General features: G+C 34.4%; 3 protein-coding genes and 1 pseudogene across 6 annotated transcripts; 2 read left to right on the plus strand and 2 right to left on the minus strand.

The window, feature by feature from the left end:
- Positions 1-4,488: 4,488 nt before the first annotated feature.
- Positions 4,489-6,113, plus strand: LOC110610924 (annotated as a pseudogene).
- Positions 6,114-11,024: 4,911 nt separating this feature from the next.
- Positions 11,025-14,208, plus strand: LOC110610876 (heparanase-like protein 3). The gene is made up of 9 exons (XM_021750949.2): positions 11,025-11,398; positions 11,839-11,875; positions 11,947-12,124; positions 12,242-12,390; positions 12,465-12,695; positions 12,839-13,028; positions 13,120-13,245; positions 13,596-13,695; positions 13,779-14,208. The coding sequence occupies exons 1-9, from the start codon at positions 11,102-11,104 to the stop codon at positions 14,151-14,153; spliced, it is 1,683 nt and encodes a 560-aa protein (XP_021606641.1). The 5' UTR covers positions 11,025-11,101; the 3' UTR covers positions 14,154-14,208.
- A 435-nt stretch (positions 14,209-14,643) lies between these two features.
- Positions 14,644-19,084, minus strand: LOC110612446 (cysteine--tRNA ligase, chloroplastic/mitochondrial). Of its 4 annotated transcripts, none has more exons than XM_043955386.1 (9): positions 18,555-19,084; positions 18,397-18,460; positions 17,715-17,876; positions 17,427-17,642; positions 16,573-16,854; positions 16,307-16,432; positions 15,854-16,057; positions 15,480-15,581; positions 14,644-15,152 (listed from the first exon to the last, which is right to left on the minus strand). In XM_043955386.1, the coding sequence occupies exons 1-9, from the start codon at positions 18,944-18,946 to the stop codon at positions 14,916-14,918; spliced, it is 1,785 nt and encodes a 594-aa protein (XP_043811321.1). In that variant the 5' UTR covers positions 18,947-19,084; the 3' UTR covers positions 14,644-14,915. The 4 variants fall into 4 exon arrangements, with proteins under 4 accessions (XP_043811321.1, XP_021608929.1, XP_043811322.1 ...); XM_021753237.2 differs by having other exon boundaries at positions 17,427-17,597; positions 18,555-19,083; XM_043955387.1 differs by having other exon boundaries at positions 18,397-18,464; positions 18,555-18,712.
- A 933-nt stretch (positions 19,085-20,017) lies between these two features.
- Positions 20,018-24,856, minus strand: LOC110612283 (hydroxyproline O-galactosyltransferase HPGT3). The gene is made up of 12 exons (XM_021753025.2): positions 24,511-24,856; positions 23,991-24,054; positions 23,752-23,801; positions 23,467-23,657; positions 22,910-22,970; positions 22,679-22,751; positions 22,220-22,343; positions 22,022-22,109; positions 21,191-21,241; positions 21,023-21,094; positions 20,537-20,649; positions 20,018-20,449 (listed from the first exon to the last, which is right to left on the minus strand). Exons 1-12 carry the CDS (start codon positions 24,633-24,635, stop codon positions 20,427-20,429), a joined length of 1,035 nt encoding a protein of 344 aa, XP_021608717.1. The 5' UTR covers positions 24,636-24,856; the 3' UTR covers positions 20,018-20,426.
- Between the last annotated feature and the right edge of the window lie 22 nt (positions 24,857-24,878).

Below are 24,878 nucleotides of genomic sequence, written 5' to 3' on the forward strand. Positions count from 1 at the left end.
TATAATTATCAGAATTATAGTTTTATAATATTTACATTTATTATAGAGATAATGAAATAATTTATTTAAATAGATAAAAATTTATAGTTTGATATTCTATATTATTTTTATTTACTATATATTTTACGTATGTGAATGTGGGTAATTGAATATTTTTATTCATGTATCATGATTGACCTTAAAGAAAATTTATTAACTTTGTCAATGCTACTAATTTCTATCTCATTTGCCATTAACTATAATAAACTTAATTAAATGTTTTTTAACTATATTTTTAATAAGAAATGTTGTGGGATTTTTCTTTTGGTTTACTATTAATAATATCTTTAAAAAACGTTTAACAAAACTAATATGAATTTTTAAATTTTTAACTATTACGTTGCTTTTAGTGATAAGTCCTGTACTTTTCCTCGTAAAGTTATAAGATGTGATATGTCCAAGAACGTATTGCAGTGAGTCCAGTGCTAGGTCACAAAAGGTGCGGCCCTATCGATGCCAGATGTTCTTGAGAGATTGGTCTATATGAACGTCTAGTGTGGACATTTATCTAAGTACGGAGGAAGTTTGTTGGGAAAATTGCACAGAATTACCGATCGTCTCATAATTTTTATTATTTTTTTATTTAAAAATTATCATTTACTTTTTTTACATTATATCATATTAATATATAATTTAACTATCATAATTTTATTTTATTTTATTTTCAAAAATTTTCATTAAATGTTATTTTTTTAAATAAATATTTAAAATATCTATTAATATTTAATAAAAATTATTATCTTTTAAATAAATTTAATTAAATAGTTAATAAAAAAATTAATTATGCCGTTAAAAATAAAATAATAAAATAATAAATAAAATAATAATTATTTTGTTTTTTAAAGAGAAATAAAGTTTATGCTCGTATAATTACTAATGTTTTACTAATTTTTATTATTATATTCATTTTATACATAATCCGTAGTTGAAAAGTTAAATATCATGTGAGCACGTGATTTTTTTAATTTCATCTATTTTTTAAAATTATAAAATATTTAAAATTTATTAATTAGACTAACTCATAATAATAAATTGCAAAATATTTTTAAAATTTTAAAATTGTAGATAAAAATCAAACTTAATAATATTAATTAAAGAAATCTATGTATGGAATATTTTCTATTTTAGTATTATCATTCGATGTACATGTTTATATTAAATTAATAAAATTAATAATATTTTTTGATGTATTATCATAATATTTATTAAATTATTCTTAACAGTATTATGTTATGTATGGAGATATTAAAATTGAATAAATAATTGTCCTCTCACAAAAATATTTAAAATTTAAGATGAATATAAATGAAGGTTAATTTAACAAAAATAAAAAATGAAAAACATATAAATACATAATATATATTACTTAGTTTAATTAATTATTAATTTAACAATAATAAAAAATTAAACTAATATTTTCTTATTATCAATACATTGCTTTTTTCAATCTTGAAAATAAATATTCAAATTATCACATTGGCCTTTTAATTTTTCTGACCTTTTTTAGAATTTTATCCCAAAATTTCATAATTTTAACATTATTAAGTATCTATAAACTAAACGCATTTTATATAGCATTTAAAATTATTTATTTATTCATTCATTTATTTATTATTAATTAAAATTAAAGTTAAAATTTAAAAAAAAAATTAAAAAGACTTCAATATTTAGTATTTTCAATTTTTAAAAATACTAATATTAGCACATGAATTTTAATTTGTTATAAATCATTAGTATTTATAAAAAAATATTAAAACAGCCTTATAAAGCTATGTTAATAAAATATATAAGTAAAATAAAAAAATTATATTTATTTTCTACATAAATTTTTTCTAATAATTTTTTTTAGTACATTTTTTCTTTCACCTCAAATTTTCTTTATTTCAAACATAATAAAAGAGGAAAATTTTATTTAATGAAACGGCGAGTGTCTCACAGTTGCTTAAGAAGAGCGTGACTACTCTACTGTCACTTTCATCTTCTACCAAACTAAAGCACCAGTACTGCTAAAAAAAAATAAAAATAAAAAAACTAAAGGACCTGTATCTGTATCTGAACACGCTCTATTTATCGTCCTTAATTTTGAACGACTTATATGATAAGCACGTGTGCTTATACCTAGAGACCACCGCTTCTTATAAGTTTCCCGTAGCTCAAGGTTCAAGAGCCTTCAAAACTCCAAACAGAAACATTTTCAGGGGAAAGAGTGGAGAGTTTCAGGCAGATTAGTAGAGAGAGAGAGTGTGTGAAGATTGAAGAATTGCTCTGTTCCTTTATCCTCTGTTTTCAGAGGTAACCTCTGTTTGAAGTCTTGCCAAAAGTCTTACTTTTCTTTCATTCCTTTCGTCAATCAACTTGAGAGCACCTTCAATTTTAATGGGTTTAAAGGATCAATAAACCGGTGTTTTCGTTGTGCGATTGGCAAATTCATTTTTCTTAATCTTGATTTTCACTTAATGCAGATTTCTTTCATTTTTTTTTTCATGGAAAGCATAATGTTGTTGGTTTATGAAGTCTTTGATTTTTGTTTCTTCTCTTGGGCGAATTATATTCGTTTCAATTGTTGGCTAGGCTTGAGCAAGAAACGGGGTTGTTTTTTAACGTCAACTACTTAGAGGAGCTTGTCACTAATGGCCACTGGGATGAGATTGAGAAGTATCTCTCTGGGTTTCCCAAATTGCAAGATAACAGCCACTCCATGAAGATTTTTTTGGAAATCCGCAAGCAAAAGTATCTTGGGGCATTGTTAAGTAAGGTCATTAATTTATTATTATTATTTTTGGTTCAGATTTGATGTTACGCTTGCTTAAGATCCCATAATTAACCAGGCTTGATCGGGTCAAGGCTTTAGATATTCTAGCGAAAGAGTTGAAGGTGTTTTCCTCTTCCGATGGAGAATTGTGCGAAGAACTTACTCAGCTCCTCATATTTGAAAATTTCCGGTACGAATATTTTCTGGACTACGTGCAAGATTTTTCTTTTCCGCTTTAAGTTGGTGATTTTTAGGTGCTTAGATCACACTGCACGGAAGATGATAAACTCTCCTATTATTGAGACATAACGACAATAAGAACACTAGTATTGACGAAGTTAAAGAAGCTCATCGAGGATAATCCCCCTTTCTGCAATAAATTGCAATTTCCCACCATAAAATGCTCAAGGTTGCAGGAGCTTGTGAACCAAAGGCAAGTAAGCTTTCAGAAGAATTAAGAAAGCAAATTTCTTTTATTTTCAAATGGATGGTGCAGCCTTTGCTTCTGTTCAGTTGTATGTGGGGCTTTTGCAAAGTAGCTTTGGAGTTGTTTGGTTTTTATTTTAAATTTTTTCTTATTCCAGTAATAAGTTCTGAAGCTTGATTTCTTGTAGTAGGAATTCTCATTAGCCATAAAGAATTTACTATCTTGGTATGCAATATGACAGCTTAAATTGGCAGCATCCTTTTTGTGGAAAGTCAAGGCAAAATCCTGAAATAATAACTCTCTTTGTGGACTACATTTGTCCAAATCCCAGTGATCGACATTTCCAGCTTGCTGCAATCAATCAGCTCATAGGTTCTCCTCCAAAAACTGAAGGTTCCTTTCTGATGGTGGTACATGGGGTACAAACCCGGATTCGCCTCATTGTCAATTATAGTTTCTCTGCGAACAAATTTTCTTCGGCTCTTTAACTTTTATGATTTTTGTCCAGCATCAGACATTCCAACCCACATCGGCACCATTGCAAGCTCCTTCTCCTACATGGATGTCTAATCCCGCAAGTGCAACTCATCCAATAGTTTCGGGAGGTGGATACAAGTTTAGCAGCTTAAATCCAGATGCAATTTTTCCTTAGATACACTCAGATATATACATCAAATATTTAATGAAATTTCATAGTTTAATATTTAACATCATTAATTGTCAGGTATAGCTTCCATGCCAAAAGGTCTTGGAGATTCTGATGCTTCCGGAACAAGGATATCTGAAGTCCCAGAAAGGGTTAGTTTAACTGTTAACTAAGTAAGAACATGATTCATTACATGGGTTTGCTATCTACTCTACACCTCTTCTATTCTACTCTATTCTTCTTCCTTTTCAAGAGAATACCTGTTCTATTTCAGCTAATACCCTAATTTTATGGCTTCTGCTGACATCCTCCAATCTTAATTCTTGCTATTCATCAGAATAACGGAATGGCCCTTGGAGGTTCATGGATAGAAATGAAATCCCCTCTTATTACTCAAATATCTTTTTCTTCCTCGCATAAGAACCTTGGCTTGTTAGGTTCTTCCTGTGAAGTTTAGAAATAATATCGTTTCTGCACATGCTAGAATGGTGATACTATGATGTGGGATGGTGTAAAATCATGACTGCCTGAAGAACCGAAACCAGCAAAGATGTGGAAGCCCATTGAGATCCACGGCTTCAGTTTTTGAGGTTCTCAGCTCATGTTGAAGCAGCTAAGGTATGACTAGAGTAAAACTCTACGTGTGTAGCAGCATATTTTAGTTGATGCTTAGCTTTTATGCACTGATATTAAAGAGAAATAAATTTCTGGTGATTTTCTTAATAGTTGCCAATTGCAAGGTTGATGTGCACAAATTTAGGCTCTGCCATGGCACTAGCATTGAATGGCATTCATCTAGTTTGGAGGTGGTCAAAGACAGACCTAATTCAACTGGGAAGCTATAAACTTTCCTTCTTTACTCTTTGATGAAGATACAAATGTATGATGAAAGTGATTCTATTTAGTATTATCAAGTTCCTTTCTTGGGAAATTATATTCACGACTTCTGTAACTAAATATTAATGGTCTAGGTGACAGCCAAGGTGACCCCTCAATTTGTGCAGCCGGCTTCTGGCTTATTAATGACCAATGATCTAACAGATGCTAAACCTGAAGAGGCTGTGCCCTGCTTTGTTTTTTTGTAAGGATGATGCCTACATTATGTCAGCGTCTGGAGGGAAAATTTCCTTGTTCAACATAATGAAATTTAAGGTGATCCAGGAATTTCGAAAGCCAAAAAGGGTTTATAAAAATTATTAGTGACAAATTTGAGAAAGGAAAAAAGGGTCTTATTTTCTCTGACCATTTTCTGATTCCTCTGGGCAATTGTAGACATTGTTCACATTCATGTCTCAGCCTGCAGCAACATACCTTGCTTTTCACCCTCAAGATTGTTATATACTAGCAGTAGGCATGGATGATTCCACAATACACATATGTAATATTCACGTGGATAAGGTTAAGGTATGAAGAATATTGGAGGATGATCATTGCAAGTTTAGATAAATGAAAAATCCAGGAATTTGATCATTTTTCTTTCTTAATGTAGGTCAAGAGAAAGCTTATGGAGATCTGACACATGGGAATGTCATTTTCCCCCCTCAGATCATTGTATGGAGATCTGACACATGGGAAAGACAAAAGAAAACTGTGGTGCAAATGCCAGCTTGGAAGACAACTACATCAATGTCATACACACAAGTTCAATTTCACCAGGATCAGATCCATTTCCTTGTTGTACATGAGACTCAGCTTGCCATATATGAAACAACAAAGCTTGAATGTATAAAGCAGGTATCCTGACTTGAGTATGTGTTTTGTTCAAGTACTCCAATTATGCATTTGAATGAATCTACCATTTTATTTTTTTTAAAAAAAATTTGTATTGGCTAGAATAGCTAAATATCAGTAATCAGTAAACTAAATATTTAACCTCGTTGTGTTATTTATTTCCAGCGGACTGTTGGAGAATTTTCAGCACCAATCTCTCATGCAACATTCTCATGTGATAGCCAGCTAGTGTATTGTAGCTTCTTGGATGGATATCTGCAAATATTTAGTGCATCAAATCTTGAAATACAATGTCTAATTAATCCATGCTCTTATGTTCAACCAGATGTCAGGTGCATGATTATTTTCAATCTAGATCTTCTCTCATGAATTCAATGCGATGTTTTAAAAAATTCCCATCACGTTGATCATTCTATGTTGATTTGTTGCAGTCCTAGAGTATACCCAGTTGTGATAGCTGCACATCGCAAACAACCTAACCAGTTTGCTATAGGGCTAACATGTAATACCCGGCTAGAGTTCGGTATCGGAATTCCTACCGTCCGGTGGAATCTCGGATGTCGGAAGTCTCTAGTAGGGTAAAACCATGTTTTTATGAAATGTTTTAATGTGTTTTATATTTTAAGCATGAAAGAAAATGAGTTTTTGCATGAAAATAGCATTGGAGGAAAACTTAGGTTCGGCCGCCGAACCTCAAGTTCGGCCGCCGAACATGCATGCGTTGCGGGTGTGCTTTAGGCCCCCGAAAGCATAAGTGAGGGAAGTCCAGGTTCGGCCGCCGAACCTCAAGTTCGGCCGCCGAACATGGCATGCATGCGGAGGCACATTCGACCCCCGAACGTGGTCTGGCCAGCCACTATAAAAGGGTCCCTTAGCCGAAAACGGGCGAGCTTTTCCCCATTTTCGGCCAAGGTGAGCTCTCTGCCGTCCCTCACCCATTTTTTATGTTCTTCCTCTAAATCTTTCAAGATTTTCACTTGTTTCAACTTGGTTTTGAAGATTTAAGCTTTTGAGCAAAGTTTTGGAGCTTGGAGGTTCAAGAACCAAATCTCTCCCAACTCCGAGTTTTTGGGTCATCTCTCTCGATCTTCAAGAGGTAAGAGCCGATCTTAAGCTCGTTTTATGTTTTGAATAAGTTTTATGCAAGATCTATGGGTTAGAATACATGTTTAGGTTATGGTTGTGTTTATGGGTATTATGGGTGTTCTTGAACAATGTGGATGCTTGATGTGTTGTAGATGGGGTTTATGATGGTTTGAGACCCCTAGGAACATGTATGCTTGCGTTTGTGTGTTGTAGAATAGGTTTGATGCATGTTTGATAAGTTTGGAGGCGAAATGTGCATTGGGAGCCAAGTTTCTGCCCTTTGGCAGAAACCAGGTTCGGCAGCCGAAGGAACTTTCGGCCGCCGAACATGGCTGGGGAGGCAGCCTTTCGGCTGCCGAAGCTTGCCCCCGAAAGGAGACTTTCGTCTCTGTCTGGCAGTTTCGGCCGCCGAAGGTGCCGCCGAACATGCATGAGTTTCGTCTCTGTCTGGGAGTTTCGGCCGCCGAAGGTGCCGCCGAACCTGCCTGACTTTCGGCTCTGGAGGGACTTTCGGCCGCCGAACCTGCCGCCGAAAGTGCCCTGTCCAGGCCTTCTTTGCATGTTTTTGTATGGTTGTTTCATGTTGCTTTAGGGGGTTTTTAGGGAGTAGTTTATAGTTATGTTCAGGTATGTTTGGTCCCTCATTTGAGTCCACCTGTGTAGGTTCGGACCCGAGGAACCGAGGACCCCAGCAGTGAGTTCAGCTGCTTCGGTGTAGTCAGAGTCAGCCAGAGGTGAGTGGAACTAAACTTAATCTTTTAAATTAAATGTTTTATCATGTTTCATGCATCATGATTATGCAATAGGATGATTGCATTAGTTTCACGAATATGCCGCATTGCATCGATTGTTGTTGATGTGGGTGAATGTTGGATGACCCAATTAGTCCATGACAGGAAGACCAGGACCCCATTCTACGGCCTGGCACTATGTAAGGAAAGACCAGGACCCCATTCTACGGCCTGACACGGTTATGGGACTCGAAGACCAGGAGCCCAGAGGAGGCCCTGGGGCAAATGGTAAGTAATGTATGTTATGACAGGAAGACCAGGACCCCATGCTACGGCCTGGCACGATGTTAGCTTGGACTAATTGGTGACAGGTTCACCCAACCCTTATGTGAATTGTCTGTGTTATGATGCATTTCATTGGAGCATAGTGTTAATATGTTTTATAGTTCTGCTCACTGGGCTTTTAGCTCACCCCTCTCCCTTTACCCCCAGGCTTGCAGGTACAGGATAGAGCAGGAGTCCGGTTAGAGTAAAGAATTCATGTTTATGTAATAGCTAGTAATGGACATGATCATATTGTAATGTAAAGTCTTAATCAGTATAGTTATGTAATGAGATGATGTATATGGATGTTAGTGGTGTGCTTGACCATAGATTGTTGTATCCCTTTTAATACATGATTTTAGAGATTTTTATGATGTTTATGTAATCAACTCAACATATGTTATGTCACCCATTGGGGACACTGATGAGCTCCCACAGAGGGATCAATGTTATGTTAATGTTTATGCACAGGTTGAGTTTGGTTGGTGTTCATGGAAAGAAAAGTTTTAATTTTTATGTATGTTGTTGATCATATATGGGATTAAGCAGGTTTTCAGGATGCATGTCAGGCTTGCTACGGGTCCCGGCGGCCTTAAGTCGACCCGGATCCTAGCGCCGGTAGCGGTCCGATTTTCGGGTCGTTACATAACAGATGGAGGTGCTATAGTGTTTGAGCCTCTTGAATCTGAGGGTAGATGGGGTATGTCTCCAGTAGGGTTGTAAATAAACTAAATTGTTCGTGAGCTACTCGAGGTTCGGTTCGATAAAAACTCGACTGAGTTCGACTCGATTTTTAAATGAGTCAAACTCGAACTTAATTTTTAGGCTCGTTTGGTAAATGAGCCAATCTTGAACTCTATAGTATTCAGCTCGTTAAAACTCGTGAGTTTGCCTCGTTTGAGTTCAAGAGCAGGCTCGCGAATAGCTCATGAACGGTCTCCTTAAGTAAGCTGACATTATTATCATAAGAGAAATAAACTCAAACTCTACATATATTTTAATGAAACAAACCTAAATTTTTTAAAATTCAGTTTTATATAGTTTAGTTACACTCTTAAACTTGCATATATTTAGATAATTAAGATTTAAAAACTCATTTTTACGAGCTAATTTATAAATATACTTATTTAACTAAAATTATTTTAATTTTAAATTTATTAGTTTTAAATTAAAACTCATTATACATGCAAATAAATTGAACTATTCGTTTCATGAACTATTCGAGATTAAACTCGTTTAAACTCGTTTGCTAAACGAGTCAAGCTTGAGCTTCTTAATACTCAGCTCGAGTTCGAAATCAGTAAATTTCGAATTCAGCTCAAACTCGAAAAAGTTTTAACGAACCAAGATTGAACTCTTCAAAGTTCGGTCCAGCTCGGTTCGGCCAAGCTCGGTTCGTTTACACCCAATTTTTTCGAACCAAGATTGAACTCTTCAAAGTTCGGTCCAGCTCGGTTCGGCCAAGCTCGGTTCTTTTACACCCCTAGTCTCCAGTTGTTGAGAATGATCAACTTCAGAGGCCGGATTTAAATTCAGCTTTAATCCAAAGTTGGTTTCATGATTGAGTTCCTTTTCTGCATTTTATAAGCGGAAGGGAAGAGTATGGAAGGTTTTAAAAGTTTTTGTTAAGTCTCCTGCTTACAATAGTGACTTGTTACACAATTTCCTTTTTTTTTTTTTTTTTTTTGAAATTTTAATAGACGATTCAATACAGAGATTTTTGAGTTTAGATTTTGATCAAACAAATATATATAACCTCCTCTATGTATGCTCTTCCCCACTTGTTCCCTAGTTACCCTTTTGACTTTTGAAACCTAATCTGGCTTGATCTTTATAAGATTTTGATCTGTATAAATAAGTAAATAAATAGGGAAATTGTATAATAAATAAGTAAATAATACTATTTTGATCTTTATAAGAAGTTTACTCAAATAATAGCGACAAAAAGAAAAACCTAAAACTTTGTATGCTTTTCAATTTTAAATAAAATGTTTAATTTTCTAATTTAATATTTTAATTAAAATTATAAATAACTAGTCAAAATTGAAATAATTTTAATATTGGCAGTTAGTCATCAACTTGTACACCGAGCCCACCGGGAAGAGATAGGGGAAGGCGGTTTCTGTATTTATGTGTTAGGAATGGTAAGGACTCTGTTTAAATTATTCCAAGCCACAAACAAGTCGTCTTCGACCTTTAGCATCTAACATTATTATTAGACTTTTAGAGTCCCATTTGATTAAGTCAGCTTTCTGGAATATTCTTATTTATATATCCGTCCAATAAAAAATCACTAATATTAACTAAATAAATTAAAATTAAAATTTTAATACTTGAACTAAATTAAATTTAAACAGAAATAAATTTAAATTAAGTCAGTTTGATTACATTTAATTGAATTCAGTGGATTGAACTTTTTAATAAATTTTTTATTTTTTATATTTTATTTTTAATATTTTAAAATTTAATAAGAATATTTCAAGGTTACTTATGAAATGATCTCTAGTATATAAAAAAATAATATATATTATTTTCTAATCGATTCGATTTAATTTTATTAATTTTTTATCAAATAAAATTAAAATAATTTATTTTAAAAAATTAAAATTAAATTAAATTAAAATTTAAAATTTAAAATTTAAATTTATTCGGTTTGAATTGCCTACACTACATCTATTATGATTTTAACACGTATAATATTTTAAAATTAACTGATTGTGTACATCTGGTACATGAAAGACTTATTGCTTCGGTCCTATCCACAAATTTAGATACCAGACTTCAGCGTCAATGGGTTTAATTAAGCAGTTTCTCATGGCAGCCCAAATGGGGCAGAAATAGAGAGGAAAAAATTTAAAGATTAAGTGCAACTGGATTCAAAATTAAGCAATTGTTTAGGTAAGCATAACATATTTCTTTCTATAATGAATGGGTTTGGTGGAGCATAAATCAGAATTTGCAATCTCATCTGTTGACTAATACTTCTAATAAAGAAATAAGCTTTATCCTTCCCCGAAAAAATACTAATCGTTCTGCCACTACTATGTGCATATAAACAACCAGTTTAATCAGTTTAATAAAGAAATAACTATGTGCCGAAAAAAATAACTAGTTTAATAAAGAAATAAACTAGTTAGCAGCATTTCCTCTCTCAGTGACCAACTATTTAATATTCAGCATTTTCTATTGTTTAATCAGAAAAAAAAAAAAAAAAAAAAACAAATATCACCAAAAGAGACTTTCTTTATATCACTTTCTTTATGTGCATATAAACAATGATTAAATTTCAACTTCCCATTTCTAACACACCCAAATTTCTCTCTGCAGCCAATGAAAGTCTTCTTATTTAACTTCTTCAGACTTGCATGGCACCCTCTCAAACTGACATTAAGACAAGCACAAAGCAGACAACACTTTTTTATCTAATGGGTTGTTCTTTCTTCAGTGTCTTGTTTTTGTTTTTCTGTGTTGGGATTTACTTGGTGAGTAAAAGCTCAGTATTCGTGGCTTCACAGAGCACAGAAGGGACAGTTTTCATCAATGGAACAGCTTCAATTGGATCAACTGATCATGATTTTATATGTGCTACTTTAGATTGGTGGCCTCCTGATAAATGTGACTATGGAACTTGTAGTTGGGGCAGAGCTTCCTTTCTTAATCTGGTAAGTTTTCTGTGAATTTTGAGTTCTCACCTGGTATAAGTGTAGACTAAAGCTTTTATCTTGAGTTTTCATTGCCAGTTCTGGTAAAAATATTTTCTTGTTCAGACAGTTCCATGTCTAGTTCTCTGCTTTCCTGAGCTTGACAAACTACAGATCATTCATATTGACCAGAGCAAATTCACAAGAATATGCACAGATATCAATCACCCATATGTTTTTTTACTTTTCTTTTTTTGGTATTTTATCTGATATTTGATAAATGTTCACATGTTCTCATAAAATTGAGCTAACATAAGTTATCTGAGTTCCAAGTTCAAAGCTATAAGCATACCTGAGAAGGGTCAATATTGAAAAATAACATGCATCTTATAGTATGTTGTATTTTTTTTTTTATGCATCTAATCCCTTTCTTTTCAATATTTTTAAAAATTGTTTTGCAGGATCTTACAAACCCAATACTGCTAAATGCCATTAAAGGTAATAATAATTTCAACATTAAATTTCGCATACTTGAGAGGAAAGTTGTAACATAGTCTTGGAAGCTGCAGCTTTTTCTCCTCTGAAAATTAGAATGGGAGGCACCTTACAAGATAAAGTCATATATGAGAGACAAGGTGAACCATGCACTACATTTGTCAAGAACAGCTCAGAGATATTTAGTTTCTCCCAAGGTTGCTTATCTATGTCTCGATGGGATGAATTAAACAATTTTTTCAGACAAGCCGTGTAACTATCATCCTACTTCTCAGAAAAATCTCCTATAATGTTCTTTTTTTTTTCCCTGGTTTTGGGTTAATGCGTTAAAATAGTATCTGAAAAATTTGTTTCAATTTGTTAATACAGTGCTACTGTTATTTTCGGGTTAAATGCACTAAAGGGGAGGACTATAGCTCCTGATGGTTCTGCTGTTGGAGCTTGGGATACAAGTGATGCTGAATCTCTTATCCGATACACTGTGAACAGGGGCTACAGAATTCATGGCTGGGAGCTAGGTAAACATTGTTGTTTTGGTGTCTATGATAGATTCACAGTTTAGATTTGTTATGAGTGTTTTTCTGGTTATCAGGAAATGAACTGAGTGGGAATGGAGTTGGAGCTAGAGTTTCAGCAGATCAATATGCATCTGATGTAAACATTCTGCAGAACCTAGTGGACAATATTCATACAGGCTTTAAAGATAAGCCACTTGTCCTAGCACCTGGAGGGTTCTTCGATGCAAATTGGTTTAAAGAATTCATAGACAAAACACCTAAATCTCTTCAAGTAGTCACCCAACACATCTACAACCTCGGTCCAGGTACCTAAGTTGTAATAGCAACTGTATCTAACACTAACTTGTCAAGTTCTGTGGCAATCTAATCCTAATGTCTTTCCAATGTTATTTGCTTAAAATCATTAGAAATTACCCAGTAGAGAAGCATTTGTGTTTCTTATGTATAGGTGTTGATGATCATCTCATGGACAAGATATTAGATCCAGCTTATCTAGATCATGTCTCCCAGACATTTAGCAGCCTTCGAGAAATTTTGAAAAGTTCAGGAACACAGGCGGTTGCTTGGGTTGGAGAGGCAGGAGGTGCTTACAACAGCGGACATAATCAAGTCACAAATGCATTTGTTTCCAGTTTCTGGTAATGGGTCCTGAAAGTTGCAGCCTTATCTTTTGTTTACTTGTTTAAAAGCTGGACATTGACTGATCTTGTTTAAAAACTGATCAAATAGGTACCTGGACCAACTAGGATTGTCATCATCTTATGATACAAAAACACATTGTAGACAGACATTGATCGGTGGAAACTATGGACTCCTCAACACCACCACATTTGTCCCAAATCCTGATTACTACAGGTAATGCTTTTAAATAAGAGAATTAAACAATTTTTTACTTGAACATAATCAAAGAGTAAAAAGAAAAGAAAAGAAAGCTTCATCAAACTAGTCTGAAAGAACATTTCGTTTTTCAAGTGGATTTATGTCAAGCATAAAAAGGGCATTTGCTACAAGAAAAAAATCCTTGATTACCCAAATCCACAGAAAATACGCTTACAAATCTCCACACAAGAAAACCTATGATGAATCCAAGGATTTTTGCATGTGAGGTGTTAGGGTCGCAGCCTTGTAGACCTCAATGGCTAAGGTTGATCAATACATTACTATATGTACATTGTTAACGTTATATTATTTGTTCACATTTTCAGTGCTCTTCTGTGGCACCGTTTGATGGGACGAAATGCCCTGTCAACAAGTTTCTCAGGGACAAAGAAACTGCGTGCTTATGCTCACTGCTCAAAAGCAACTGTGAGTGAACTCTCAAACTTAAATTGGCAAACAAATTTATACATATTTGCTCAGCTAATACACCTGGATTTTCATTACTACAGCAAGGAATCACATTGCTCTTGATCAATCTAGATGGTAATACTACAGTTCAAGTTAGCATTTCAACAGAAAATGTTGCCAGAAATGGCACTTGGACACTGCAAGAATACCAAAATCAAAGAGAAAACTTCGCTAGAATAACTAGAGGTTCTAAAGTTGATGAAAATATAAGGGAAGAATATCATTTAACGGCTAAGGATGGTGACTTACACAGCCAGATAGTTCTTTTAAATGGGAAAATACTTGCTGTAAATTCATCTGGAGCTATTCCTCCTTTGGATCCGATAAGAGTTGGCCTCTCCAATCCAATAACTATTGCTCCTTTCTCTATTGTATTTGCTCAGATTTCTAATATAACAGTTCCTGCTTGTATATAGGTGAGTAAAAAATGATGAATTATGCTGCTTCATGTATACCAATGAGATTCAACACAATTGTGCAAAATTTTTCCTAATTTTAGCTAGTTGTCATAATTCATAACTTGACAGGTTAATACATCTGAAATATACTTGCAAATGATGTTTATGCAAAAATGCTGCCACAACAGTAATCATCTACGTCTTAAGCCATGACACAATTGGTCACTGGGCTGTTTGAGAGTTGAGAAACCAGATTCATATAAAGATATAATATTATAATGCACCATTTCATTTATATATAAAAAAAAATTGTGTATAAAAATTGATGTCAGGATTCCAAATTAAAGTATACAAAACCAGAATTTATAATTCAGCAAGGTTTCTCCTACCATCTACTGTATTTCAGAATATCAGTGACAAGAAAAACAGCTAGAAAAGGAAAATAAAAGCATCTGGAGTCTGGACTAAAAGAATCATTGACAAATTATGATGTTCATTGGAAAATAAATTTTGCCAGTCAACTTCAAATGCTTAGCATTATATGGAACATTTAAAGTGTGTATAATTACATTATTGTCAAAGAATCTACCCATGGTAAATGAAATTTTCGGTTTATCTTATCACCATCTCAGTATAATCCTGTTTGTAGGCATTATCCCTAATTCCAAAATTCCAAAAATATAATTTCCTAAGTTAAATACAAAGGCAAAAGATCAATACAAAGAAAAATACACTCTCATCACAACCATAAAGTAATAACTGTGAGGCCCAGCAAACCATTCAAGATGCAGCAACTTGCTGCTGTTGCAGTGCAAGAGGAACAGCTGGTCTCCAACTTGTGCCATCTGGACTATCCATAAGTGCAATTCCCAAAGTCGCTAAATCCTTCCTAATGGCATCTGATTTTTCATAGTCTCTATTCTTCCTCGCTACAGCCCTTCCTTCAATTTTTTGCAATACTTGGTCTTCTGTTAACTTTGCACGCTTCAGTGCCTTTTCCCTTAATTGCTGCAGAACCTGCAGCAAGAAATGGTTTATAGCACAGTAACACAGACAAAGATTACAATACATGGTAACAAGATTCACCAACAGTAACAAGAACATTGATAAAGCTGAAGCATGTTGGGAAATTGAGTGGGAAAGGTGGAAAAAGGAAGAAAACAAATACACCGGGTGGAAAGATAGTATCATCACAACAACATACTTTTAGGCATGATTTGAACCTTAGCTGTTATACCACAAGGGGAAGGTGCCAAGTAGATTTCATCCAAAATTATTAAATGGCAACAATTTCATGTGCAAAGATTTTTCCAGTGTAGCAGGAATAGTAAACAGTAAATTTACCTCTGAGTATCTTGTGGGCATCAACCCCAAGACAGACAAAGCATTCTTCACTATCTTTTCTAAAGCAACAAGTGATTCTATTCTCTTTGCCTGTTTCTTCCCCTGCACGAATGACCATTCAATAATAAGTAACATAAAGAGCAACAAAGAAGGAAGCAGACAGTGAGGGCGAATGAGGATCAGAGAAATTGAATAAGAAAGGAAGTAGTTTGACAGAATTTACTTCGGATTCCAGATTAACAAGATTAGGTTGTTTGCTTAAGCTATCTCAACATTTTAAGAATCTAGTAGAGCTGCCTCCAGAGTGTAATCCCAAAATCTCCAAGTAATAATACTTAACAAAAACAATAGAAAATTTATCTAAGCCTTGTTACCTTTCTGGTATGTATCATATCATTGATGATTTTTAATGGATCAGAAAATGCAGCCAACAAAACAGGGGTGTGAAGATCATCTGACATTGAGGTAACGAACACATTATGGAACCTATTAATGCCATCCAAAATATCAGGGGGGATAGAATCCTTCTCAAAAGCCATGTCATGCTGGCTGATTACAGTTTCACAATCATGTAATGTCTGCAACCAAATGAATCATGTGAATCAAAGAACAGGAAATTTAATAACATAACAGACGCTTTGAGACAAAATTTTCTAAGTTTTGCTTGACTAGAAGAAGAAAGCTGGCAGAGAAAATTTAAAGAAGCACATAAAAAACTAGTTGTCAAAATAATTTTGAAATGCTTCCCAGAGCCAGAAACAAGTGTAACTCGCAAAATCTGGCTTATTAAGGGAGAGGTGGAATAAAAGGTGTGCATACTACAGTACCTGATATATGTAGAAAATGCGTTCTGAAGCACTCTCAAGCTGTATATCAGAGTAGTTGATTGGAGATCGATAGTGGGTTCCCAACAAGAAAAGTCTCAAAGCCAGTGGATGATAAAGATCTATAACCTAGCAAAAGATTAAAAAATATTCATAAGAATCATGTTTACATAAATTACCAGGCCAAAAATCTAAGCCTGTAGGGTAGAATCATAGGAACCATGAACTAGAGGAGTATAAAATATCAAATAAGATATGGAATCCTTTACCTGCCTAATTGTAAAAAAGTTTCCGAGTGATTTGGACATTTTCTCAGAGTCAACAGTGACAAAGCCATTATGCACCCAGTAGCTTATACTACTATCTCTGCATGCAGCACAACTCTGAGCAATCTCATTTTCATGGTGGGGAAACACAAGGTCCATTCCCCCACCATGGATGTCAAAAGAGTGGCCAAGATAAGCAGCACTCATGGCACTGCACTCAATATGCCATCCAGGTCTTCCAGGCCCCCATGGACTCTCCCAAAACGGCTCACCTTCCTTTGCAGACTGTAAAATATAAGAAGCTAAATTTAGAAAAAAAAAAAAGAAAGAAAAAGAAAAAAAGAAAGGGACATGATAAAAGTAATGCAAACTACAGAGTATTTCCCCTCACCCGCTTCTTTATTTATAGGTATATCAATAAATTTTGGAGGCAAAAGTAATGTGTTGCCTCATGCATAGTGATTTTTTTTTTTTGTGCAGAAAATATAGAAGATATTCAAAGAAAAAAGTTCTGCATGGATATTTGATATGATAAGCATAGTAACTGAATTCTCATATTTAATCTAAATACAATTACCAAACCTTTTAGCAGTAAAGATTTGAAAACTCAAGTCCTATCCACCTAAGGCCCAAAAGGCAGAACTTAGTACATATGAAACTATCCACTCTGTGATGTTATCCAACAATTAACACAAAGCTAGAAACTAGACAACATTACCAAAGAAAGTCTTCACATGCTAAGAATTACACAGGTTTCATGTGACATAAGCAGCAACAACTCTGATCATTTTGAATAATTTGAATGATGTTATGCACAGATTACAAATGTGCAATACTGTTATGCTTAAAGAACTTGCCTTCCACAATGCAAAATCAGCAGGATTTTTCTTCCTCGCATCAACAGCCACTCTCTCACCTGCTCTATTATCTTCTAATTTTCGCCCAGATAATTGTCCATAATCGGGAAATTTTTCTACTGAGAAGTAAACATCCCCATCCATTCTGTAGGCACACCCACTATCAAGAATCTGGAAAGATGTGAGAGAGAGAGGCATAATATTGTAGCACTCCAACTGAGAACTCAAAAAGATCATTCACATTGCAAACTTATACTATTCATATTCTAGTAGGGAAAATAAAAGTACCTGCTTGATCATGTCAATTATTTGGGGCATGTGATCTGACACGCGTGGCTCAACAGAAGGGGGCAGGCAGTGAAGATACACCATATCATGGTGGAATTCTTCACAGTAACGCCTGCTCAAACTGATTGGATCCTCTCCCAATTCATTGGCTCGGGCAATTATCTACAGAATTTGAAAAGTGCAACTCAGCTATCCTGTCATACCAATATGAAAAAGCAGTTGGCAGCCAACTCCTGAAGCACAACATTGATTACTATTCATGTAGACACACTCACAAACACACGTATTTACATTATAAATGAACCAAAAATTGCAGGAAAAGAAAGCTCAAATCTTTAATCTTCAAACATTCAGAAACTGAAAAGATAGATGCAGTTGCCTTGTCATTCATAATTCCACCCCAGTAAATCCTAATGCTATAGACCACAATTCAGCGTGATCCACGACTTAGCTTTACATAATTGTCACAGAACAGAAGAATTCAGGTCCTGTGAAGCATAAACACACTTACAGTTACTAAAATGAGAACCTTGAAAGTATTGATTCAAACACAGAAGCTCGAGTTTTACAAAATGTTGCCGTTTTCAACAATTCTTTGCTTGTAGTTCTCTTACAAAGTTACACACATGTTAGGAATTATAATAGCCAGTGAAAATTGAAAATTCAAGTAAACCCAACTGACCTTATCATCAACATCAGTGAAATTTCGAACATAGCACACTTCAAATCCCAAATGCCTGAGATATCTGCCTAATTCCCAATCACAAAAATCTTAAAATCCAACCATAGATTAACAACATATAAATTCCTCAGCAAATTGTGAAGGAAGAAGCTGGGGACCTGTAGAGAACATCAAAAGTGACGTAGACGCGAGCGTGGCCAATATGGCTAAGATCGTAAGCAGTAACACCACAAACGTACATTCCGACTTTTCCCTCCACTTTGGGCTTAAAAAGCTCCTTCTTTCTGCTCATTGTATTGTAAAGCCACAGCTCCGCCGATGATAGTGATGAGGTGATTGCTCCATCACCAGCATTAACTTTGTCGTTGATTAAGGGCCAAGATGAGCTTAGAGAGCTGAAAAGACAACATAAGGTTCTCTTCCTGGAGAAGGAGAAGGAGAAGGTGCGAGAAGAGTGAGTTCGAAATTGAATTGAACGTAGCAGAGAGTGCGGTGGCGGAGAGAAGCGGAAAGAGGTGAGGGGCTTGTAGCACTTGATGAGACTTCCCATCTGCTCTCGCGGGCCGCCGGCGGTTCGCAGTCGTGGCCTCGGTGATGGTTAATAAACTCTATCTTTCCTTGCACCTTGTTTGGAAAACTTGAAAAAAGGAAAGAAAAATAAAAACATAGGAAAATAATTTTCCTCCTTTTATTTCTTTTTGCTTTTGTTTGAATGGAGGAAAATAAAGTTAGTTTCTCTTATTTAGAAAGATTGAGAATAAAAGGGCAAGAAAAATTATGATAAATTTTATAATTTTATTTTATATATTAAAAGAACTTAAAAGAAAATGGTAATTTTATAATTTTCGAAGGAAAAGTATAATTATTTTTTTATTTTTTTTAATTTCTTTTTAAATTGGGAGAAAATAATAACAAATATTTATTATTTCTCTTCTTTCTAAATTAAAAAAAATGTAATCCTCTCTTATTTTCATCTAGTTATTTTTCCTTTTCACATTTTCTATTTTTGAAAGGACATTCTGGAAAATAAAACTTAAATCTCTATTAACGCTAGTGAAAACCTTTTTATCTTGTGTATTTGGGCTAATAAGAGGTACTTTATAAAGTTAGTAAAATATTTTATTACATTAATTATATAAATTTCATGAAATGTTTATTTTTATTATAAATTTATATAAAGTGGTATTATATTTCAAGGTAATCGGTTTATAAAAAATATTTATTATTTTTATATTAGTAATTTTAAAGTGATTATGTTAAACAGTGTGAATACCAAAATTACTTTCATTCTTCAATTAGGTATATCTACTCTCTTATTTCACTTTCATTTTAATTTTACATTTTATTAATAGTGTGAATACTAAAATAATAAGATTGATCAGGTTTCCTATATTAATATCCAAATTGACGTGACTGAGGCTGCCGATAACCATCAAAGTAAAGAATGCATCAAAAACTTGGGCTCAACCGCAATAATGTTTACCACCACTACACTTAATTCGTCGCCAAAACTGTGAGTTCTCAAAATTTAAGTTTGTTAAACACTAAATGAAAAAAGAAAAATATTCAATCTTGAAGATAATTTGGTAATGCTGTTCCAGATGGCAACAACTAGTGTTCATGCAGGCAAAATCAAAAGCTCAAACTCTAATTATCATTACAAACAACTAATATACAGGAAAACATCATAACATGTAAGCAAAAACAAGATGCCCTGTTGATTACATAACATGTAAGCATCTCAACAAAATATATAAAGGGAAGTTGTAAGCCAAAAGTTGGCGCAATTGGAGTTCATTAGCCTATGCTCATCTTAAAAGAATTGGCATCTAAAAAGAATCATCTAGTCAGTGCACGAGGATCCTGACTAGAAGGGGATCCAACAAAGAGATGCATACCATCATCCATTGTGAACCCTATATATATATATCAACTGCATCTCTATGAATGTCTAGTATGCTTCCCATGCAAAATGGTATGATGATAGGATGTGAATCCTGATAAAAGATAAGCCATCTCCTATCTTCTGATCATGCTGCAGAACAAACTTTGTCTGCAAGTGAAAAGTTGTCCTTTAAGTAAGAAGAAAATGCTCAACTAAAAAAGGCACGATTCATCAAAATAACAGCAGCAAGTTCACCTTGTTTGATGCTACCACAACAAAAACGATTATCATCTATATAGGTTGCTTGAACGCCCATCATCCAAGAACCGATGGATACATCATCATGAGCATAAGTCTTTAGAGATGCGCTGCATAAACAATGTATTGAAAAAACAAAAAAAGGTTCAATGTCATATGCATGGGGTGATGAAAGTGTATGATGGTGTTGCAGCTCAAATTTTTTCAGGCAAACAAACATTAGTGTGAAATTGCTGAACCTCAGGACTTGAAAAAGATCTAAGCAGAGGATTTATGGATTTCAACTGTTTATTCTAAGATCTGCAAATATATTAACTGCAGTGTAGCTCTAGAACATTAATGATAGTTGTAGTGGTTCTCATTATCACCCAAGTTGCAACAAAGCCGCTAGTCTGATCATTACACTAAGTTTATCCTCACTTTCACAATTTAAGGCCTGGTGCTAAACACAAAATTTGTCCAGTGGCAGCATCCATAACTAACCTGTTTATGTTAATATACTGAGCCAAATTTTTGGAAAGTATTAAAAGTGCCCCAGCTGCATGTCGGAAGTACCTGAAAAAAGGAAGGAGAAACAAAAAAGAATATATCAATATGGTCAAATATTCTGCCATTGCAGCAGATTCAGAATTATAAAATTAAAGCACTTACGTTTTCTCATCCCCAAATTTCCACCATTCAGGTTCATACCATTGCTTTCCCCTGAAAAACCAATAGAAATTCAGATACTCCAAACCAAAGCATAATGACCAGAAATCCATTAATGAGAACAAATATTTTAGACAAATTAGAGTTTGCAAATAAGAATTCTTTAACTAAACTCATGGGAAGCCCAAAAGTTTAGGAAATAACTGTAAATATGATGCATAGTTATCTGAAAAGTGCTTATCAACGCACAGGTATGGAGATATAGTACACAACTTAGCTAGATATAGAGCATATAGGAGTAAGCTAATTGGTACAAATCTACATCTCAAGTCTTTTTATCTCATAAATTTTGTATTGGCATAAAAGTAACATATATCAAATGGATTTTTTTAAATATTAATATCAAATTACTTTTCAAGCTTATTTTGTTAATTTTCTTAGAATTGCTAAAGCTTTTTCATTATCTAGTCAAATTTTTAGAAAGCGGCATTTTTATTTAGGACAACGAAGAACAAAGAAAGAAGAAGAAGACGGTGACGAATTTTCACTACCTAGTTGAATTTTAATAAGTAATATTTTTAAATAGGAGAAGAACAAACTGGATAGTATAATTCAAGTACCGAAAAGTGTAGTTCACATCCGAAACTTTAATTCAAGTACTAAGCCTAAAGTGTAGTTCACATCCAAAATTTAAACTCAAGTACTAATCCTACCCACTACATACCCTATATCTACCCAAGTGCCATAACCACATCCCTGAACCTAAAACACATACCAAGGGGTACCCATTTCAAGTAACTATCAGCTGAATTAATATTATTATAGAGCACGTACACTTCAGATATCACATCCCCTGACTTCATGCACCCAATATAAGAGCTATTTTGACCACGACGGCGTTCAAGGATTCCAATTAACCCCTCTGTCTCAGAAAAAAAAAATTGTTTAAATGACATTGAAAGGCATCCTGAGGAATAATTAGAAGTATGAAGTTGTGATGCTTTATGAATGGATAAGAAATTGAAGCCATACCAAGATCAAGATTTATGTTGTCATCAACTTTCACATAGAATTCTGCATCCCAACTTTGTGCTGCTGTGCTAAAGAAGAATTTTGCTTTCTTTGGCAATTCTTCTTGTGCCTCCTCATGACCCTCCTGATAAATGATATGAAGTGCACTCAGATTCACTGCTTTAGAAGTTCATACAGTTCACATAATCAGTAACAAGAGTTCAATGAAGGCCAAATAATTTACAGAGTTTCGTTTTTTTTTCATTCAACTTTTTGCATATCAGATATTGTTTGTTTTCCTTTAATAGTAGAATGAAGGTCAAATAATTAAATTTTATTTTCCTCTATGATATCTTACTGGGAACTAAAAAGGATAAAAACTTCAAAATGTTTATGCAGAAATTCATAACTAGTAAAAGTTATCACCCATGATATAAATTTGACAACTTAAAAAGTGACCAACAAAGTTCTGACACCTACAAGAATCAAGAAATCCTTTGTTGAGCTATTTTCATCATCAATAATACGATCTAAGCTATCACCTCGATTAGCACTGCCAGCCAAAAATAAATAAGTCAATAGAAGCATAAAGCCCATTGCATAAGTACAGCAATCTTAACACTCATGACAAAGCATAATCAGACCAAGCAATTTGCTGAGTAAGAAAAGCAAAGAACATGCTGAAATAAGGTTTAAATTTTGAGGGAAAACCTTCGACCAATCACAAAACGTATTATTACTCCCCTTTCCTCAAGTTTTTTCAAGGCTTCACCTACAAAAGCAAGAGACAGCTTGGGATAGATTCTCAACAACTAATGAAATATAATTCAAATCAAGACAACTCACAATATGAAACCAATAAAGACTGAGATGAAAACAGTATGCGATGTGACAAAGTGATAAAAGATGAGAAACCGATCACTAAAAGGTGATGTGAATTTCAAAATGACCAATTATAATCAAGATCTATAATAATAACATGTGCATGATAAAGGAACAATCAAACAGAAGGCAATAAGCATTGCAAATTGACAGAAGTGTTCCTTAGCAGATAGCATCAGCTCTCAGACTAAAGAATTTTATGATATCAAATTGCAAGCAGTCAACTAAGAGACTTCACATGGTATGAAATCAATCAAAATTTGTAAATTAATATTAATCGAAAGTTGGGTTTTACTTTTGAAAAAAAAATGAGGATGTCTTGTGATCGTAAGACAATAGACTAGAATGCCAACATACTATACAATGAATTAAGAAATCCAGCTGACCTCTAGGCATCCATGACCCTCTAAACATATTTCGATTTAAGCGACTGCCAAATCCAGTATATACTCCAATTACTGCAAGAAGCTTTCGATCTGAAGAAGACCCACTTTGCGGCAACTGGTTCTTGAGGTATCCTTGACTCTTTGCCAAGGTCAATTCCATCTCTGCCTCCACAATCCTCCTCTCCAGATCTCTATAAACCATTATCAATGCAACAATATTAAAATACACGATCATCTTTGCTTGATGAAAATTTAATTTTGACAACAAATAACGAGGAAGCGTACTTGCATCCTAGGACAACTAGCTTATCTTCAACAGTGAGAACTTTTGGTCTCTGTATGAACAATAAATAACAGATCATATGTAATTGCACTTATAGAGGGGAAACAAAAGGCATTTGCGCATTATAATGTTCCTCAATTGCTTCAGTGGAACCATGAACCGAAACTTAAAACCCACGATCACCCCCCAAAAAAGGGCTGTTTCAGATGCCTTAATGAAAAAAAGCGAGGACGAATCAAACCTTGGCTGAATTCCTCTTGAGAAGACTAGTAAGCAATGTTCTATTCTCCGCATCTTGCCACAATCTGGAGATTTCCAAAGGAAAAAAAAAGGAGTGAATTGTTAGTTACAACTTATCAGTCCTCTTGCATCCCATAAAACAAACAGCACAATCTATTAGCTGGCTTAGCCAAGGAGATATAGCGTAGTGTGTGCATCAGATTAAAATATTTTTGTTCAAGCCATATAGGGTTGCAGAAATTTGAGACTATCAAATCGTCATTCATAGGATCAACATGAATTGGGTCCAAATTCCGTTTACCTCACGTCGATAGAAATCAACGAGGCCAAGTCAATCATTTCTAATTGCAAAAGTTTCAAAATTATACCAGTTATGAAATTAATCAACTCTTTTTTGGCCAAACACATCCTACTACAGCAATTATATCGTCAATCCCGATACAACATTTTCCGGGGAAAAAAAACCGAGAATAGAAGGAAAGTGGGAAATGATCAAGACAACAACAAAGAGAAAACCGAACCGTCCAGCAACATAGAGCCAAGCAAGGCAAGAGAAGAAAGCCATGACTAGAGATGGTTTCGAGCTCTGCAGAGGCTTCGATCTCCATCGCCTCTCTGATTTTGTCGTTGTTGGTAAGCTCTCCATCGCAGCCCACTGCAGTAGGCGTACAAGAAGCGTATATATACGAATCCTAGGTATATGAATTTGGATCTGACGGAGAAATCTGATATGGTAGGAGGCTGAAGTTGGGATTTAAAACTCAGCAAGCGACAAGACAAAAATCAGCAACAGAGATTGATTTGAATGAATTTCCATATAAACGGAAAAGCTTTTGGAAAGGAAAGAGCTCATCGGTTACGCCAAGGACCTGATTATGGGCCTGGGTAC

Source organism: Manihot esculenta, chromosome 3 (genome assembly GCF_001659605.2).
Source record: "Manihot esculenta cultivar AM560-2 chromosome 3, M.esculenta_v8, whole genome shotgun sequence".
NCBI classification, from domain to species: Eukaryota; Viridiplantae; Streptophyta; class Magnoliopsida; order Malpighiales; family Euphorbiaceae; genus Manihot; species Manihot esculenta.

Bases quoted from the DNA above. Each gene is read 5' to 3' on its own strand.
- LOC110610876 (XM_021750949.2), top strand. From the start codon at position 11,102: ATGGCACCCTCTCAAACTGACATTAAGACAAGCACAAAGCAGACAACA. The intron at 12,125-12,241 runs GTAACTATCATC...TTGTTAATACAG, and splicing joins AATTTTTTCAGACAAGCCGT to TGCTACTGTTATTTTCGGGT. The intron at 13,029-13,119 runs GTAATGGGTCCT...CTGATCAAATAG, and splicing joins GCATTTGTTTCCAGTTTCTG to GTACCTGGACCAACTAGGAT.
- LOC110612446 (XM_043955386.1), bottom strand. From the start codon at position 18,946: ATGGGAAGTCTCATCAAGTGCTACAAGCCCCTCACCTCTTTCCGCTTC. The intron at 16,433-16,572 runs GTAAAGGATTCC...ATCTTTTGCTAG, and splicing joins ACTTTTTTACAATTAGGCAG to GTTATAGATCTTTATCATCC. The intron at 15,153-15,479 runs GTAAATTTACTG...TTCTTGCTGCAG, and splicing joins TGCCCACAAGATACTCAGAG to GTTCTGCAGCAATTAAGGGA.
- LOC110612283 (XM_021753025.2), bottom strand. From the start codon at position 24,635: ATGGAGAGCTTACCAACAACGACAAAATCAGAGAGGCGATGGAGATCG. The intron at 22,752-22,909 runs GTTTTCCCTCAA...TTTGGCTGGCAG, and splicing joins CGTTTTGTGATTGGTCGAAG to TGCTAATCGAGGTGATAGCT. The intron at 21,242-22,021 runs GTACGTGCTCTA...TTGGTTTTTCAG, and splicing joins GGGGATGTGATATCTGAAGT to GGGAAAGCAATGGTATGAAC.